This window comes from Staurois parvus, unplaced genomic scaffold (assembly GCF_062004578.1).
Source record: "Staurois parvus isolate SC_StPar_1 unplaced genomic scaffold, SC_StPar_1.0 ptg000262l, whole genome shotgun sequence".
NCBI classification, from domain to species: domain Eukaryota; kingdom Metazoa; phylum Chordata; class Amphibia; order Anura; family Ranidae; genus Staurois; species Staurois parvus.
In genome coordinates, this window is record NW_028318058.1 from 6,002,038 (window position 1) to 6,017,696 (window position 15,659).

The 15,659-nt window shown below is 42.3% G+C and overlaps 1 protein-coding gene across 3 annotated transcripts in view; it reads left to right on the top strand.

Moving 5' to 3' along the window:
- CHST10 (carbohydrate sulfotransferase 10) overlaps positions 1-15,659 on the top strand; it is a 45,030-nt gene that overhangs the window by 1,027 nt on the left and 28,344 nt on the right. For all 3 annotated transcript variants that reach the window (XM_089681264.1, XM_089681265.1, XM_089681262.1), the window contains exon 2: positions 14,936-15,071. In XM_089681264.1, coding sequence (XP_089537390.1) covers positions 14,972-15,071 — 100 coding nt within the window. In that variant the 5' untranslated portion in view covers positions 14,936-14,971. The remainder of the gene's footprint in view (positions 1-14,935; positions 15,072-15,659) is intronic.

Sequence of the window (15,659 nt, forward strand, 5' to 3'; positions counted from 1 at the left end):
GATTTGAACCAGCAACCCTAGTGCTGCCAGGCGGAAGTGCTAACCATTTAGCCACTGTGCTGTAGCATAAAGGTTGCATCCAAGTCGCACCTAATTAAAGTTGCATCAAAGTCGCATCCATCCAAGGTCAGATTAGAGTCAATACTTTCCTACTGGCAAAAAAACAAAACGCAAATTGCATGTTCAAAAACACAGGGTGTGTCAGAAGAAAGCAACAATTGCAACACGCAGAGACTTGAACCTAGCCTAATAATTCCAGCCCATTTAATTGGACAGAAATCCATTGGTGTAGTGTCAGTCATGTGTCTCTCTTCCCTTGGTTCACACTGATGCAGTGTGGAATTTGCAGCGTTTTCAGTGCGAATACTGCATCAGAATCGCACCCCGTTCATGCAAACCGATTCGGGTGTGTATGTTAACACCTCGAAAGCGGTCCGCAAAATGCGGTGTGATGTGCAGAATTGGATTTCATAGGTGTGAATACCCATGTGATCCGATTCTAGTGTGGACCCAAAAAAGGGTCTTGCACGTTTTTGGTGTGGGTGCGAGTAGAGCCATACAAAATATATGGCTCCAATCGCACTGCACACAAATCGCATGTGATTTGCACAGGAATGCGGTGTGGTTCCTGTGCAAATCAACCCGGGCTCAATGTGACTTTTGTCTGATTATGGTAGAACAAGAGATGATTTCTTTTGCTGTCATCCACCCAAGACTGAAGTCAGCGTTTCTTGGACTCTCTGGTTGAACCACTGTTAATGATCTTTCTGGGATTAAAGTCCACTTTCTAATCAATGTTTTCAATAATAATAATAAATAATGTTTTCTGCTTTCCACAAGGATACTGTACAAAATAAAAGACTTGTGCTTTAAAGCCGTATTAAACTCAAAAGCAAACATTTATTAGATTGCAGCTTCCCAATTCCGACCTTAGGTTCACACCTAAGCAGTTTTTGCAGCTTTTTGCAGAAGTGCACTACAGTTCATTTAACATGATTTCCTATGGGACAGGTTCACATCTCCACGTTTTCACCCAGTGCGTTTTTTGGGAAGGGTCAGGGACTTCTTTAAACGCAAAAAGTAGCATTTTTGGTTCTATAGACTTCAATGCAAAAAAAAAAAATGCTGCAGAAAAGCATATAGTGCGTTTTTGCCACGTTTTTGATGCATTTTGCATTTTAAATCTGCCTGGCAACGAGGAAAAAAATGCAAAACTCATCAAAGGCATGTGCAAAAACAAACAACACACTGCAGATCAGCATAGATGTGATTCTAGTCTTAGATGTGATAGCTGCCACAACCTATCACATATATGTGTATTGGATGCGGTTTAAGCCATTGCTTTCTATCGCTCCGGTTTACATATGTCCGGTGCACTGGCGGTGCGGATTCAGTGCATTTTGAAAAAGAGTCATGTACAACTTCTGAGCAGTGTGTAATCCGCACCAGTTCAGGTGCGGATTACAAGCTATTGACTTCTATGGGAATCATTTCTAAACTTGACGTGTGAACAGGATCAAATCCTGAGCTGATCCTTATGTAATCCTGACCTGAACCTGTGAACACCTACTGTGTCAATTAGCTGTGAACCTGAAAGTCAATCCACACAGCACGTGTGAATTAGCTATTTGTTTTTTTTAGGCATTCTTTTGTTTATTTTCACCTGATGATCTGCCAGTAAGTCTGTTTTTTTTTTTTTTTTTTAAAAAACAAGCTTTCTTGAATGTATCCGTTACAGTGATGAGACAAAACATTCAACACTGGTAGGAGCGCTTACAGTCATTAGCTTTATTTATGTAAAACCTTTATCTCAAAAAGTAAAAAAAAACTGTTGTAATAACTGCTTATAAAGTGTCAAACCGGTGCAACTTGTCATGCAATTTGATCGTTTTAAATCGCATGACAAGTCGCACCCTATTGTCCGCAATAGAAGCGGTCATATTGGCGCAATTCCGACTGCATTGGAGTTGCACATCTGTGCATGAAGGCAAACTGACATCCAACTTTGAAATCGTGTGAATTCAAGTGAAGTCACAGGATTTCAAAGTCGGATACAGTGTGACCTAAGACTTAGCTGGACTTCAGCTGCAGTTTGTTAGTGTATCCAAATCTGCTAGTACATCTAACACTACCCTTCCTCCAGACTGGAAGTGTTGTCTGCTGTGCCTTCTGTGCTCCTTCATCTAGAGTGTGGACGCTCGAATACAGGAGGTGTGCTACTGGCCAGATCACCAGGTGAAAACAGAGGGGAATATTCCTGTATTTTGTCTAATAGGTTTATTTCCTGTGGTTGATTTCTCCATTTAGCCACCATTTTCCCTGAATTGCAGTATTTTAGGAAAATACTGCAATGTGATCACTAGATGGCACTGATCATTATAGGAGATAAACTTATTAGACAAATTACAGGGATTATTTGTCATGGCTGTGGGAATACTTGACATTCACTCAGCAAATGTTTTATAAACATCACTAGAACCCAAAGTGTAACTAAATTCTCCATGTGAAAGTAACATTCAGATCCAGCAGAATGTTCTAAACCACACCACTTTGTAGAATCATCATTTGATGTTTACATAGTTTATTACAATTTTTTTCATATTAATTTTCCCTTCTCTTCCACTTCTCCGTTACAAGCAGTGCAGGTATTGAGAAATCTCATGCTCTGTTCTTGCACTACAAATTCTACTTTGCAAGCCTTACTCTTCCGCATTGTCATTTATTCATGCTGGTACTTCCCACCATCATTTAGCCTCCAGGGACGAGCACAAAACTTGAATCAAATGTTTGCTTTTCCTGGTCCCGCTATCAGTCATGAAGCTCGTGGGTAGTGATTTTGTGAATTATTATTATACAGGATTTATATATTACCAACAGTTTGCGGATCGCTTTACAAAATGAAGGTAGACATTACAGTTAAAGCAATTTTGTACAAGAGGAAACAGAGGGCCCTGCTCGTTAGCGCTTACAATCTAAGAGGATTCTGTAGTCTATCTGGGAAGCTAACAGAGGGAGTTCTATTTCCAAATACAACAGGACAATGAGCCCTGAACATGGCCACCCCATAACAGAAATGGGAATCGGAGCAATTGATAAATGTATATTTCTAGATGTGCTATACGACGCAGCTTACAAGGTAAACAGAGGACAACAGATGCACATGGAATATGGTATTTTATTCTGTTTTGGGTTTATTTTCACCTGAAGTAGCTAGTGCAGGGATGGGCAACTGTGGCCCTCCAGCTGAGGCATTGCAAAACTGACAGTTACAAGCATGACTCGCAGAGGCATGATGGAACTTGTAGTTCACCAACAGCTGGAGGGCCACAGTTGCCCACCCCTGAGCTAGTGGGATCTGCTAAAGGCAGAACAGAATCTCCCCTTAAAATGAAAAATCATCCCTTGAAGGAGAACTGCACGCCAGCTGCAAGGTTTAATTGCTATTTTAGGTCTAATGCCTTGTGCACATGATGTGAAAATTGGATGAAAAAAAATGCTTTCAGAGCAATCGTCTGATAATATGATTGATAGTACACAGCTTTTGAGAGGCGGTCATAAGAGTTCATGCGAAAATATCCGAAGGGGAGAGCACAAAACTTTTTCTCATGAGATAACAGAACAAACGATTTTCGTGTAATTAGTATAGTATTTGTTTCCAAAAAAATCAAGTGACCAAGGCCGCTGATACTCAGAAACTAAAGAATACATTACAATACACTTCCGAATTTATATTCTGTCTTATGAGAATTTTCTGAACTTTAGTAACCTGTTCGTTTTCGAAACGAGACTAGCATGCGAAAAAAAATGGACGCTCATTCATCCAATATTCTCATTGTGTGTACTAAGCTCTAGGAGCATAGAAAATAAAATCCTTCACGCTGCTAAAACAGTCCCTGAAGCATCTTCTCCACCATGTTCCAATCATGTAAGGTCCTGATGTGATCAAGAACAGTGCCCTGCACTGGATGCAATGATGCCAAGGGACAGTTCACTGCTGGAACCCAGGTTACTGCCATCTGCTGAGGGAGCTGGGGATCAGCTAAGTTAAAGTGCTTTTACTCTTCCCTAGACTAAAGGAACAGGTAACCCTTGAAGGGTGGGCACAGCCCCACTGTAAGGAGGGACTTGAAATAAAATAGTGGGCTTTAATTCAGCAAAGTTCTGGAGCTGCACACCGCTTCCATAGAGTAAAATCAAATGTATTGCTTAGCACAAGCACAGACACCCCACCCAGGATATTCCCTCTAATAACTTTTGCCCTTTACTGGGGTTTAAAGTGTAAACCCACTTCTGTGGGAGAGAAAAAAACATTCCTCTCTGGGTGATCTATGTACATTGCAGGGATGTTAAAGTGGTAGTAAACTCTTTAATAATTTTTCCTACAGGTAAGCTTATAATAAAGCTTAGCTGTAGGTAAAACTTATATCTCCTGCATGCGTGGGAGTGACGTTATCGCAGTTCGGCCAGTCAGCTGAACCCGGAAGGAAGACCGGGTAAAGATGGGAGCCCCAGGAACACGTGACAGCGCTCCGCTTTGTTTCAAGGTAAGTCCTTCATAATGTGCTAGTATGCAATGCATAGGAATGCATTGTTTTTTTTTTTTTGTATGCGGTTTACTACCTCTTTAACAAACTTTGTTACAGTTTCCTACCAGTATCTTCTCTAGAAAAAAAATCTGGTTCATTATAATCAACTGGTGCACGTTCCCTGTTCTCATGAGAAAAATTGTGATGTCTGCTATTCTTTAGAAGAAATGAACCCTTAAAGCATATCCCACCAAAAATGAAACTCCTATTGCAGGGGATGCCTAAAATCTGACTTCTATCTTCGTGCAGACTCCTGGGAAAATCAGTGAGCCAATCACATAAGCAGGATATAATATTTCTGGGGGCATTCTGTACACCATCTGTGTACAGAACACCTCCAGGTTGCCAATTTTACATTGGACTGTCTGTGGTTGTGATGAACAATAAATTGATTTTTACCCTTTGCTGAATGATGTGTGGGAGGAGTGGAGTGAGCACCTGGAGTTGAGGGTTGCTGAGGCCTTAGGAGCGGCTTCATCTTTTGTGAAACCTCCTCTTCCTGCAGTTATTAGATGTGTTTGACAGAGTGGAATGCCTATGGCTGGATGTTATGGACTCTGTACATAGTCCTTTGGTGCTTGCACTGTTTCTGTAACCCCAGCAATAAATATCAGTTAGACATCATAGAGAAGAAAGCTATGTAATGAAACATAGAAAGTCAGAACCTAGCATGCTTACATCAGCCCTGCATGCAGTGGGTGTGCGCACACATCCTTCCTTCAGGCCATTGGAGATCACTGAAGTGTACTGAGAAATGCAGGGACATCAGTAGGAATATGAATTAGTTTTTTTTGGTTGCAGCTATGTATAGGGAGAGGGATGTTTGGGTTAAAGAAATTATTGATCTCAGAGTTAAACTTTAAAGTGGAACCAAAAGCAAAACCTTTTTTTTTTTTTTTTCATTTTGGTGAGCATAAGGGAGGGTATAACCTTTGTCAGATTTCTTTTTTGCTATCTATATCCCATTGGGGATATTTCCCTTTACTTCCTGTCCCATAGCCAAACCAGAAGTGAGAGGAAGTCCCTTCAAATTAAGGGAATCCCTAGGGAACCCCCAGGTCACCAGAACTAGTGTCCTCGTTGGAAGATTTCCTCCCTATTATTTTTAAGGGGGAAAACCTAAAATGTGGGATTTTGCTTTTGACTTTGATTGCTTTGATTAGGGAGAGAGGGTGAATCTCCCTAATGGAGGCACAGATGGCAATAAAAACCTATTTCTTCCCCTCCACTCTGTCCAAAAAAAGTTTTGCCTTTAGCTTAACTTTAAGGGCTCATTCACACTTGGCTGTTTTACCAACGCTTGCCAAACGCCCCTATAGCGTTTGGCAAGCGTTGGTCCGGCGTTTGCGGAGCGTTTTTAACGCTCAGCAAACGCTCCACAAACGCCGCATGCGCGGTTTAGTGGCGGTTGCTAGGCGTTTGCCGAGCGTCAATAACGCCCCACAAACGCCTATAATACAGTTTGAGTGGTGTTACCGCTCCGCAAACGCCCCGCAACCGCGTCGCAACCGCATCGCAAACGCCGGCCGGGCGTTTGCGGAGCGGCACCATAGACGAGAATAGGAGGCTTCAAAGCCTCCTGACTCGACCAGAGGCGTCCGTTTTGCCGCGACGCAAACGCTCCCGTTAGAACAGCACCATGTGCTGTAATGTGCAGAATTGGCAGAGGCGTTTGGGAAGCGGTAAAAATGCTTCCCAAACACCTCTCTGCCGCCTGCACACAAGGCTAGTGTGAACGTAGCCTAAAGATAACCAGTCAGGAGAGGATATTTGTAAGAGTCTGAATTTTTTTTATAACTCTGCCCTTAATTGAAGTCACATGGTACTGTGACGCAACGCGTCGGCCTGATGTAGTGACGCACTTCCGGCGTGGTGGCCATCTTGGTATACCCTTGTACACCCATGCATAGTCATTACATCCAAAAGCATGAGGTTGGAGCTGTGATTCCTGCTATCTGATGTGAGTGCGCAATTTGCTTGTCACTATTATTTACTGGCAATAAACATACTACACAATGGAGGCATGTGTTTTATGTTTTATATAAGTTGGTAGCGCATCTTTTATTCCTGGCTGGAGAGGAGCCATTAGTGAAGTGCTGACCCCTAAAGGGAGATTTGTATGCAGTGGGAGCAGATCATTGGAGTGACAGCCGACTTGGAGGATCCGTGAGAGGGATCCCACTAAGCGCTTTGACCCGCAAGGTGAGAGGCTGATCTAGCCGGTGGTCAGATTATCTTCTGTCAACAACCAACCCACTTTTACACAAATATCAGCACGAGTGTTTCATCTGAGTGTCATTATCCATGTTTTTAGACTTTATTAGCACAGAAATTTGTTATTTTTGTGTGTGTGTGTGCGGTCGCACTGATTTTGTTCACATGTATGCACATTGATTTGTTTGTTTTTCACTAAATTGGGTGTATTTATGGATATATGTGTGTGTTGATGTACACCCTTGTCTATTTTTTGCATTTATGCATATACCTTAAGAGGCACTTATTTTGTTTGGAGTTGAATATATATTATATATCTCCTACGGTTGGAAGCATTTATTTCTATCACTGTTGGAATTGTTAGATTTGTTCACATTTATAAGCAATACTTGATGTTATTTATTTGCATGATTTCACCTGAGTGGGCACAGTATTAGTCTATTACAATCATTGTTTGTATATACCGTATTTTCCGGCGTATAAGACGACTGGGCATATAAGTCGACCCCCTACATTTCCTGCTAAAATGTAGTGTTTGGGCTATACTCGCCGTATAAGACTACCCCTCTTCCAATGCACACCAGTGGGAGGAATAGTGCCCCATCATTGGTGTCAGTGGGAGGAATAGTGCCCCATCATTGGTGTCAGTGGGAGGAATAGTGCCCCATCATTGGTGTCAGTGGGAGGAATAGTGCCCCATCATTGGTGTCAGTGGGAGGAATAGTGCCCCATCATTGGTGTCAGTGGGAGGAATAGTGCCCCATCATTGGTGTCAGTGGGAGGAATAGTGCCCCATCATTGGTGTCAGTGGGAGGAATAGTGCCCCATCATTGGTGTCAGTGGGAGGAATAGTGCCCCATCATTGGTGTCAGTGGGAGGAATAGTGCCCCATCATTGGTGTCAGTGGGAGGAATAGTGTCCCATCATTGGTGTCAGTGGGAGGAATAGTGCCCCATCATTGGTGTCAGTGGGAGGAATAGTGCCCCATCATTGGTGTCAGTGGGAGGAATAGTGCCCCATCATTGGTGTCAGTGGGAGGAATAGTGCCCCATCATTGGTGTCAGTGGGAGGAATAGTGCCCCATCATTGGTGTCAGTGGGAGGAATAGTGCCCCATCATTGGTGTCAGTGGGAGGAATAGTGCCCCATCATTGGTGTCAGTGGGAGGAATAGTGCCCCATCATTGGTGTCAGTGGGAGGAATAGTGTCCCATCATTGCTGTCAGTGGGAGGAATAGTGCCCCATCATTGGTGTCAGTGGGAGGAATAGTGCCCCATCATTGGTGTCAGTGGGAGGAATAGTGCCCCATCATTGGTGTCAGTGGGAGGAATCGTGCCCCATCATTGGTGTCAGTGGGAGAATTAGCACCCCATCATTGGTGTCAGTGGGAGGAATAGCACCCCATCATTGGTGTCAGTGGAAGGAATAGCGCCCTATCATTAGTATCAGTGGGAGGAATAGTGCCCCATCTTTGGTGTCAGTGGGAGGAATAGTGCCCCAACATTGGTGTCAATGGGAGGAATAGTGTCCCATCGTTGGTGTCAGTGGGGGGTGGAATAGTGCCCCATCGTTGGTGTCAGTGGGGGGTGGAATAGTGCCCCATCGTTGGTGTCAGTGGGGGGTGGAATAGTGCCCCATCGTTGGTGTCAGTGGGGGGTGGAATAGTGCCCCATCGTTGGTGTCAGTGGAGGGGAGGAATAGTGCCCCATCGTTGGTGTCAGTGGGAGGAATAATGCCCCTTCATTAGTATCAGTGACACCAATGATGAGGCACTATTCCTCCCACTGACACCAATTACACTTGCTGACCGATGTTCTAGTATGGTGCTGCTGCAGCCAGCATATGTGGTTGCAGCAGCACCTCTACACTGCACACTTACCAGCCGCTCCTTCACTCGATTTTCATGGGGCCGCTCGGCTCCGCCCCCTCGCCGGTGATTGGCCGCCTGTGTTCCTTTCCTGAGCTACAGTTCTGGCGGCCAATTACCGGTGAGGAGGTGGAGCCGAGCAGCCGCGCTAACATCCAGTGGCCGAACTGAAGGAGCAGCCGCGCTTCCTGGACCGGATCGTCATGGGACCGAATCCAGGTAAGAAACAGCCCCTGCCCACCCCTGTACTTAGTGTCCCTTCCGTTGGAAGGGGGTGGGTGGCGGCGGCACCGCTCCGCCCCCCTAAAAAGTGTCAGTATGCTGTATACCGGCGTATAAGACGACCCCCGACTTTTGAGAGGATTTTCAAGGGGTAAAAAGTCATCTTATACGCTGGAAAATACGGTATGTTTTTTCACCTATTTATATTGTTTTTCATTTTCGTGGATTTATACACTTATGTTTATAATTTATGTGAGTAGCGCTACATTTCTCCATGCATATGTTTTACATGATCATTGGTATATGATTTAATGTTAGCAGCTTCTCATAGTCAGGTGGGTTGGGACCTTTTTGAGCGCAGGAGGTTCACACCATTTTTGCCTTTAGTTTAACTTTAACGATAACCAGTCAGGAGAGGATATTTGTAAGAGTCTGAATTTTTTTCTATAACTCTGCTCTTAATTGTAGTACAGCTTACCTCTAGCGCTATGATTACTCCTATTTGGGTTCTCTTGGCCAGGTTGTAAGCCCCTATGAAGTCTGTGCTAGCTCAGGACTGATAGCTGACTCTCTTTGGGCTGCTGGAAAGGGATGAGATTACCAGTTAAAGCCTGTATTCTTCGTTTTTCCTGACTGCTTGTGTGTTATGACAGTTTCTGACTGTCAGTTATCAACACTGATCTCAAGTTGGAGATTGGACTACCTTGCAGCCTAACACAAAGTGGTTCTAAAGCCTTAAGGGGAAGAAGCTTCTGTGTTTCAAAACCTAAACCCCCTTATACCTACCTGAGCCTGATCTGATACAGCAATGTGCTCAAGAGCAGCGGCTCTGGCTGTTGTCTACCTCGTCCATGGGCAGTTTGATAGCCAATGGCTCCCACTGCTGTCAATCAAGTGCTGTGCTGAGTGAGTGGAGGGGCGGGGCCGGGCCACCCGTTATGTGTCAGTAGACTCAGGCAGGGTGACTTGGGAACAAGCACACAGGAATACCCCCATGAAAAGCCATTTTCCATGGGGGCACTTGCCAAAGAGGAGGAGCCCAGTAGAAGAAGATTGGGGCTGCTCTGTGCAAAACCATTGCACGGAGCAGGTAAGTACGACATAATTTTAATTAAAAAAAAAAAAAAAAAAGCTTTAATGTCACTTTAAGACAGCCATGCATGGATGAAAATTCAGCTGGTCCAACAGGAACCAGCCGACTTCCATCCATTTATGAGCAGGCTGGTTGTACAGAATCTACTGACTGACCTCTGTAAAACCTGTCTTTTGGGTTTTTCCTAATCGATCAGTATCACCAGCTATAGCCAGTAGCACTGATCAGTATATTCTGATGGTGGGGAAGTCTCCGCTGTCAGAATACAAGGACTCGGTGGGAAGGATTCCCACATTCACATAGAATGTGTGGATGGGGGAATTAGGTAATTTTTTTTTCGTACAACCCGCTGGTTAATAATAATGTATGGTCTGCCTTAGATTGGTACGTCTGTTCTGAGGGAGAGAGAACAACAATAAAAAATGATTACTGCATTGCTGAGAACAGCTGAAGAGTATGGATTCAGATTATTGTAAAATGTAGTAATCGTAATAATTAGTAATTAGTTCTTTTAAAGTAGAGATCAGACAAACAGCTTTTAGTCATTATTGTTGTGTTGAAAAAAAGAAAATCTCTAAAGAGGTGTATCCCACATCCATGGTCAGAAGGCATGACTAGACCCTGGTAATATTTTTAAATGTCAGCAGCTATAGGATTTCTAGCTGCTGACTTTTTTTATTAAGAAAAAAAAAAAAGACTGAAGCCCCTCTTTTTTAATTCTTTGTAAAGAGGTATGCCTGAGGGATAGGTACTTCATTAATGGTCTGTAAAACCCTAGTGAATCATAAAACCATTTAAGACATACGTATGCTTTGGTAAAGTCCGTAAAATCCGTTCATAAAAGTTTTTACTGTGCTATGTCAACAAAATGGTCCATAAAAGTTTTAACTGTGCTACGTCAGCAAAATGCAGTGGTATAAAAGAGGCTAGGTTTGGTGTACTTGTCTTTAATCATGAAATAGTAACTCCACTTTTATTGAGAAAAAAACCTTCCCCTTCTGGGTGATCTACGTACATTTCAAGGATTTTAACAAACTTTGTTGCACATTACTACCTTTTTGTTATACTGAAGAAATAGCTGTTTGTGTCCATGTGTAGAGTGAATATGTATGGGAGTGATTTCATAATTATCAATCAGCTGCTGCTCCTGCAGGGCTCTAATGCACAAATTGGCAGTTCTGCATTCCTTTAGACATGATTTTTTAGGGGGGGATGTCACCAAAAATGACATTTTTGTTGGAGGGGATGCTCACAATCTGATTTGTATCTTAGCCCTGGTTCACACTGGTTTGACTTGTCATGTGATTTGACAGTTTCAAATCACATTACAAGTCGCACCTTATTGTCTGCAATGGAACCATTCAAATCGGTGCAACTGATTCTGTTGGAGTCGCACCGATTTTTGAAAGTAGGTCCTGGACTACTTTTTGCGACTTCAGGTGCGACTTGCATGGACATCCGTGCATGAAGTCGCACAGATGTCTTCTAAGTCGCACCTGAAGGCACACTGACATGCAGCTTGAAATTGAAGACTTCACTTGTAGTCGCACGAGTTCAAAGTCAGATCTGGTGTGAACCAGGGCTAAATGCAGACTTCTGGGAAAATCAGTAAGCCAATCACACAAGCAGGAAATTACATTTCTGGGGGCTGTTCTGTACACCATCTGTGTACAGAATGTCTACAGGAAGCCATATTGCTTTGAATTTTATGGAAAATTACAGTGCTGCAGATTGGAAAGGTCATTTTTATTAACCTCCAATTACAATACGACTGTACTTGTAGACAGCTTGCAGTCTTTTGTAACAATTGTTTGAGGCCCCAAATTCTTGCAGGTGGTATAGCTTCCCAGTAGTCTTGGCAAAATGCCTCCAGGTTATGCAAAGTGTTTGGTCGCCTTGCATGAACCATACATTTGAGATCTCCCCAGAGTGTCTCGATGATATTAAGGTCAGGAGATTGTGATGGCCACTCCAGAACCTTCACCTTTTTCTGCTGTAACCACTGGAGGGTCAACTCGGGCTTGTGCTTGGGGTCATTGTCATGCTGGAATGTCCAAGAGCATCTGATGTACAGCTTTCGTGTAGAAGAATGCAAATGATCTTGTCATCGATTTTAACAAGATTCCCTGTGCCTTTAGAGCTCACACCCCCCCCAAAACCTCAGTGAGCCACTACCGTGCTTCACAGTGAGGATGGTATTCTTGTCACTATTGACCCCTCTCCAAACATAGCGCTTATGGTTCTGACCATAAATGTCTGTTTTGGTCTCGTCACTCCAGATTACAGTGTGCCAGAAGCTATGAGGAATGTCAAAGTGGTGTTGAGCATTTTGTAACCGGGCTTTTTTGTAGCATTGGCACAGTAAAGATTTCTTTCTGGCAACTCAACTACGCAGCTCATTTATGTTCAAATATGGTCGTATTGTGCTCCTTGAAACAACCCCACTGTCCTTTTCCATAGCAGCCTGTATTTCTCCTGACTTTACCAATGGGTTTTTCTTTATATCCTGAACAATTCTTCTTGCAGTTGTGGCTGCAATCATTCTTGGTCTACCTCACTTTGGCTTGGTATCAAGAGATACCTGAATTTTCCACTTAATAAGTACTAACTGGCACATTCAAGGCTTTGGATACCTTTTTATAGCCTTCTCCATCTTTATAAAGTTCCATTACCTTGTTACACAGGCCTTTTGACAGTTTTTTTTTCTCCCCATGGCTCAGAATCAAGCCCATGTGAGAGCTAACAAACTCATTGACTATTTATACACTGACACTAATTGCAATTTAAAAAGCCACAGATGTGTTGAATTAACCTTTTCCATTTTAACCCGTGTGTGTCACCTTGTGTGATTTCTGCCAGGGTATGTAAACTTTTGAGCACAACTGTAACTATTAAAATTACATATCTGTTATAAATTATTTACTTTGGTTTCTAAATTGTCATTAATAATATTTTTCATTTTATATCCTTAACACGTAATAGGGTTGAATACAAATAACATTACTATTAGGGTTGCACCGATACTGTTATTTTATCGACAAGCACTGATACTTGTGCTAAATTACTGGCCGATACTGATTAACGATACCTTTGCAGTGCCATTTAAGCCCATACAAAATGAATGGGTTCAAATCGCACTGCAAAGAACCATGTGACTTGAACAGGAATGCGTTGCAGCACAAAATGAATGGCTCAAATCGCACCGCACTCACAGAGAAACCACATGTGATTTCAGACAGGAATCGCACCGCATTCATTTTGTATGGGTTCAAATCGCAAGGGATCGGTTTCAGGTATCGGAGCATTTACAAAAGTACAAGTAATTGTGCTAATGCTTAGTATCGGCACCGTTTCCGTTAACCCTAATTACTATTATAGTGTACTATAATGGCACACTTATCAAAATATATATTGGAATGAAGTCTGAAGGTTGACATTAGTGCTTAGGCTACTTTCACACTGAGGAGTTTTTGAAGCGTTTTTGCTTTAAAAAAAGCGCCTGAAAAACTCCAGAAAAACGCTTCCCTATGTATGTTAATGTATATCTATGTATGTTTTCACACTGAGGCGTTACACTTGTAGCATCTTTGCAGCATCTTTGGGGCATGTTTGGTGAGTTAAAAAAAAAAAAAAAAAACACCTCTTCCTGTTGAAATCAATGGAAAACGCCTGAAAAGCACCTCTAAAACGCCTCTGAGAAGTGTTTTGGTGCAGTTTTTAAGTCACGTGTCCTTTAAAACGCTCAGAAAGCATGGCAAAAGTGCAGTAAAAATGCCTATGCGTTTTTGCGGCCGATCAGTGTGAAAGTAGCCTTAGTCTAGGTTTATCAGTTTATTGTAGCAGATCAATATTGTCACTGAGACTATTTGGAAATCGCATACCCTATCTATGTATCTACATGGTTTCTGAGTTACATCATTTAATAAATGTATTAAACTCAGTAGTTAAATACACTTATACTCAGGTGGTTAAATACACTTACATTTCTGAGTTTATTAACACTTTAAAGCAGCTGCTAATATTTAATATACAGTTTATGTACGCTGTACAGCTAGAAGAGTGGACCTAACTTTCCTCCTTCTGCTCTCTGTTTAACTCTGATCTATTTTATTTCTCTGCTGACCTAATAAAGAAGCAGCCATACTCCTTCATAACAATATATTTTAATACAGTGTTTTGACGTGTTAATTTATTTACATCAGTCTAATGGCCCTCACAGACTAATGTCCTTAAGCCTGGATTCACACCTAGACATTGCGGTACCACACCATGTCTGTGTTAGTGCTTTGTGGTGCCATTCATTTTTAATAGCACACCAGTGCACTAAAGGAATGCACCCACTTTGCGGCACACTGTAGTGTATTGTTCATTGTAGTATAATGCATCCAGAAAAATATAACTGGTCCATTTTCAGGTCTCTTGTGGTGCTGTTCACAATAATGAACAATTTAACTCAATGAACATTGCATAACAAAACATGTTAACAGACCAGACAGGTATGATTGGGTTCAAAGACTCTCTCGGACACTACGGGCAATTTAAACAAGTAAACCTAGCAGAATGTTTCTGGATTTTGCAAGAAAACCAAATCAGATGGTTCACTATATATATAGCTGGTCCAATGTGTAACTTTGGGTCATCAGTACTTTGCCAGTAATTAAAGTGGATATGTTTATGGAAATCTAAAGGGAATGTTGTATTACCATTTGGTAAGCATGTTGTTCGACTGTGTCTCTGAATCAGGTGGAAAAGCTGACCTTTTGCTGCAATCACAGATATTTGAAGAATCTCGGACAACAGATGTGCAGTGTTTGGAATTCAACAGCTATCAGTTTTCTGACACCACTACCCAAACATACTCCTATCCCTGGATTCTTATTATGACAGCCATACGTGTGTTTTTTTTTTTCTACTGAACATTTGCTTTAAAATATTTCATACTTTTGTTTTGCAGGACGCTGTAGAAGATTTATGGCTGGTGTTTGACATCATGCACCATCGTTGGCTACTACTCCTTGCATGCTTCTGGGTCCTGTTCATGTTGATGGTTGCCAGCAAGTTTATCACCCTGACAATGAAAAGCCCAGAGGGTAGGAAATAAGTGCATGTCCTGATCACATCACTTTGTTTAAAATCCAGTGAGAAATTCTTACAAACATCTGCCCTGAAGGGGGAGATGAGCAGGTATTTCAAATATTCAGACCATTATATCAGCTGCGTGGGCACTGTGACAGCTCAGCATCCCTGGAGGTAAGTACAGCAGGGACCGAGAAAGGTGTACAGTGTTCACCTTTTACATATTTTCTGTAAAGGTAAACTAACACTTAAAGTGGAAATGCAGTGCATCTGAGCTCCACAAATGAAGAATGATTCTTAATTCATTTTTAATATTTAATGAAAGCTCACCCATCCATCCAAGTCTCCTTGCTATTTTTTTTGCTGGGAAATCACTTAGAAAAACACCCCTTAGCATGTCTGGCCATGACCATCTTGAGTAAGGGCAAATGGTTCATGTAGCATTTACTTCCTGAAATCCATCTGCCCCTAGCTCAGACAAGAGGGTGTGCATAGCTGAAAAAACCTCTCCTCCCCTCCTGAAGATTACTGGGATATATGACATTAATTGCCTAGGCATGGAAATTGGTAAGTAACTGAAGAAAGGTAAAAAAAAGTTTGAA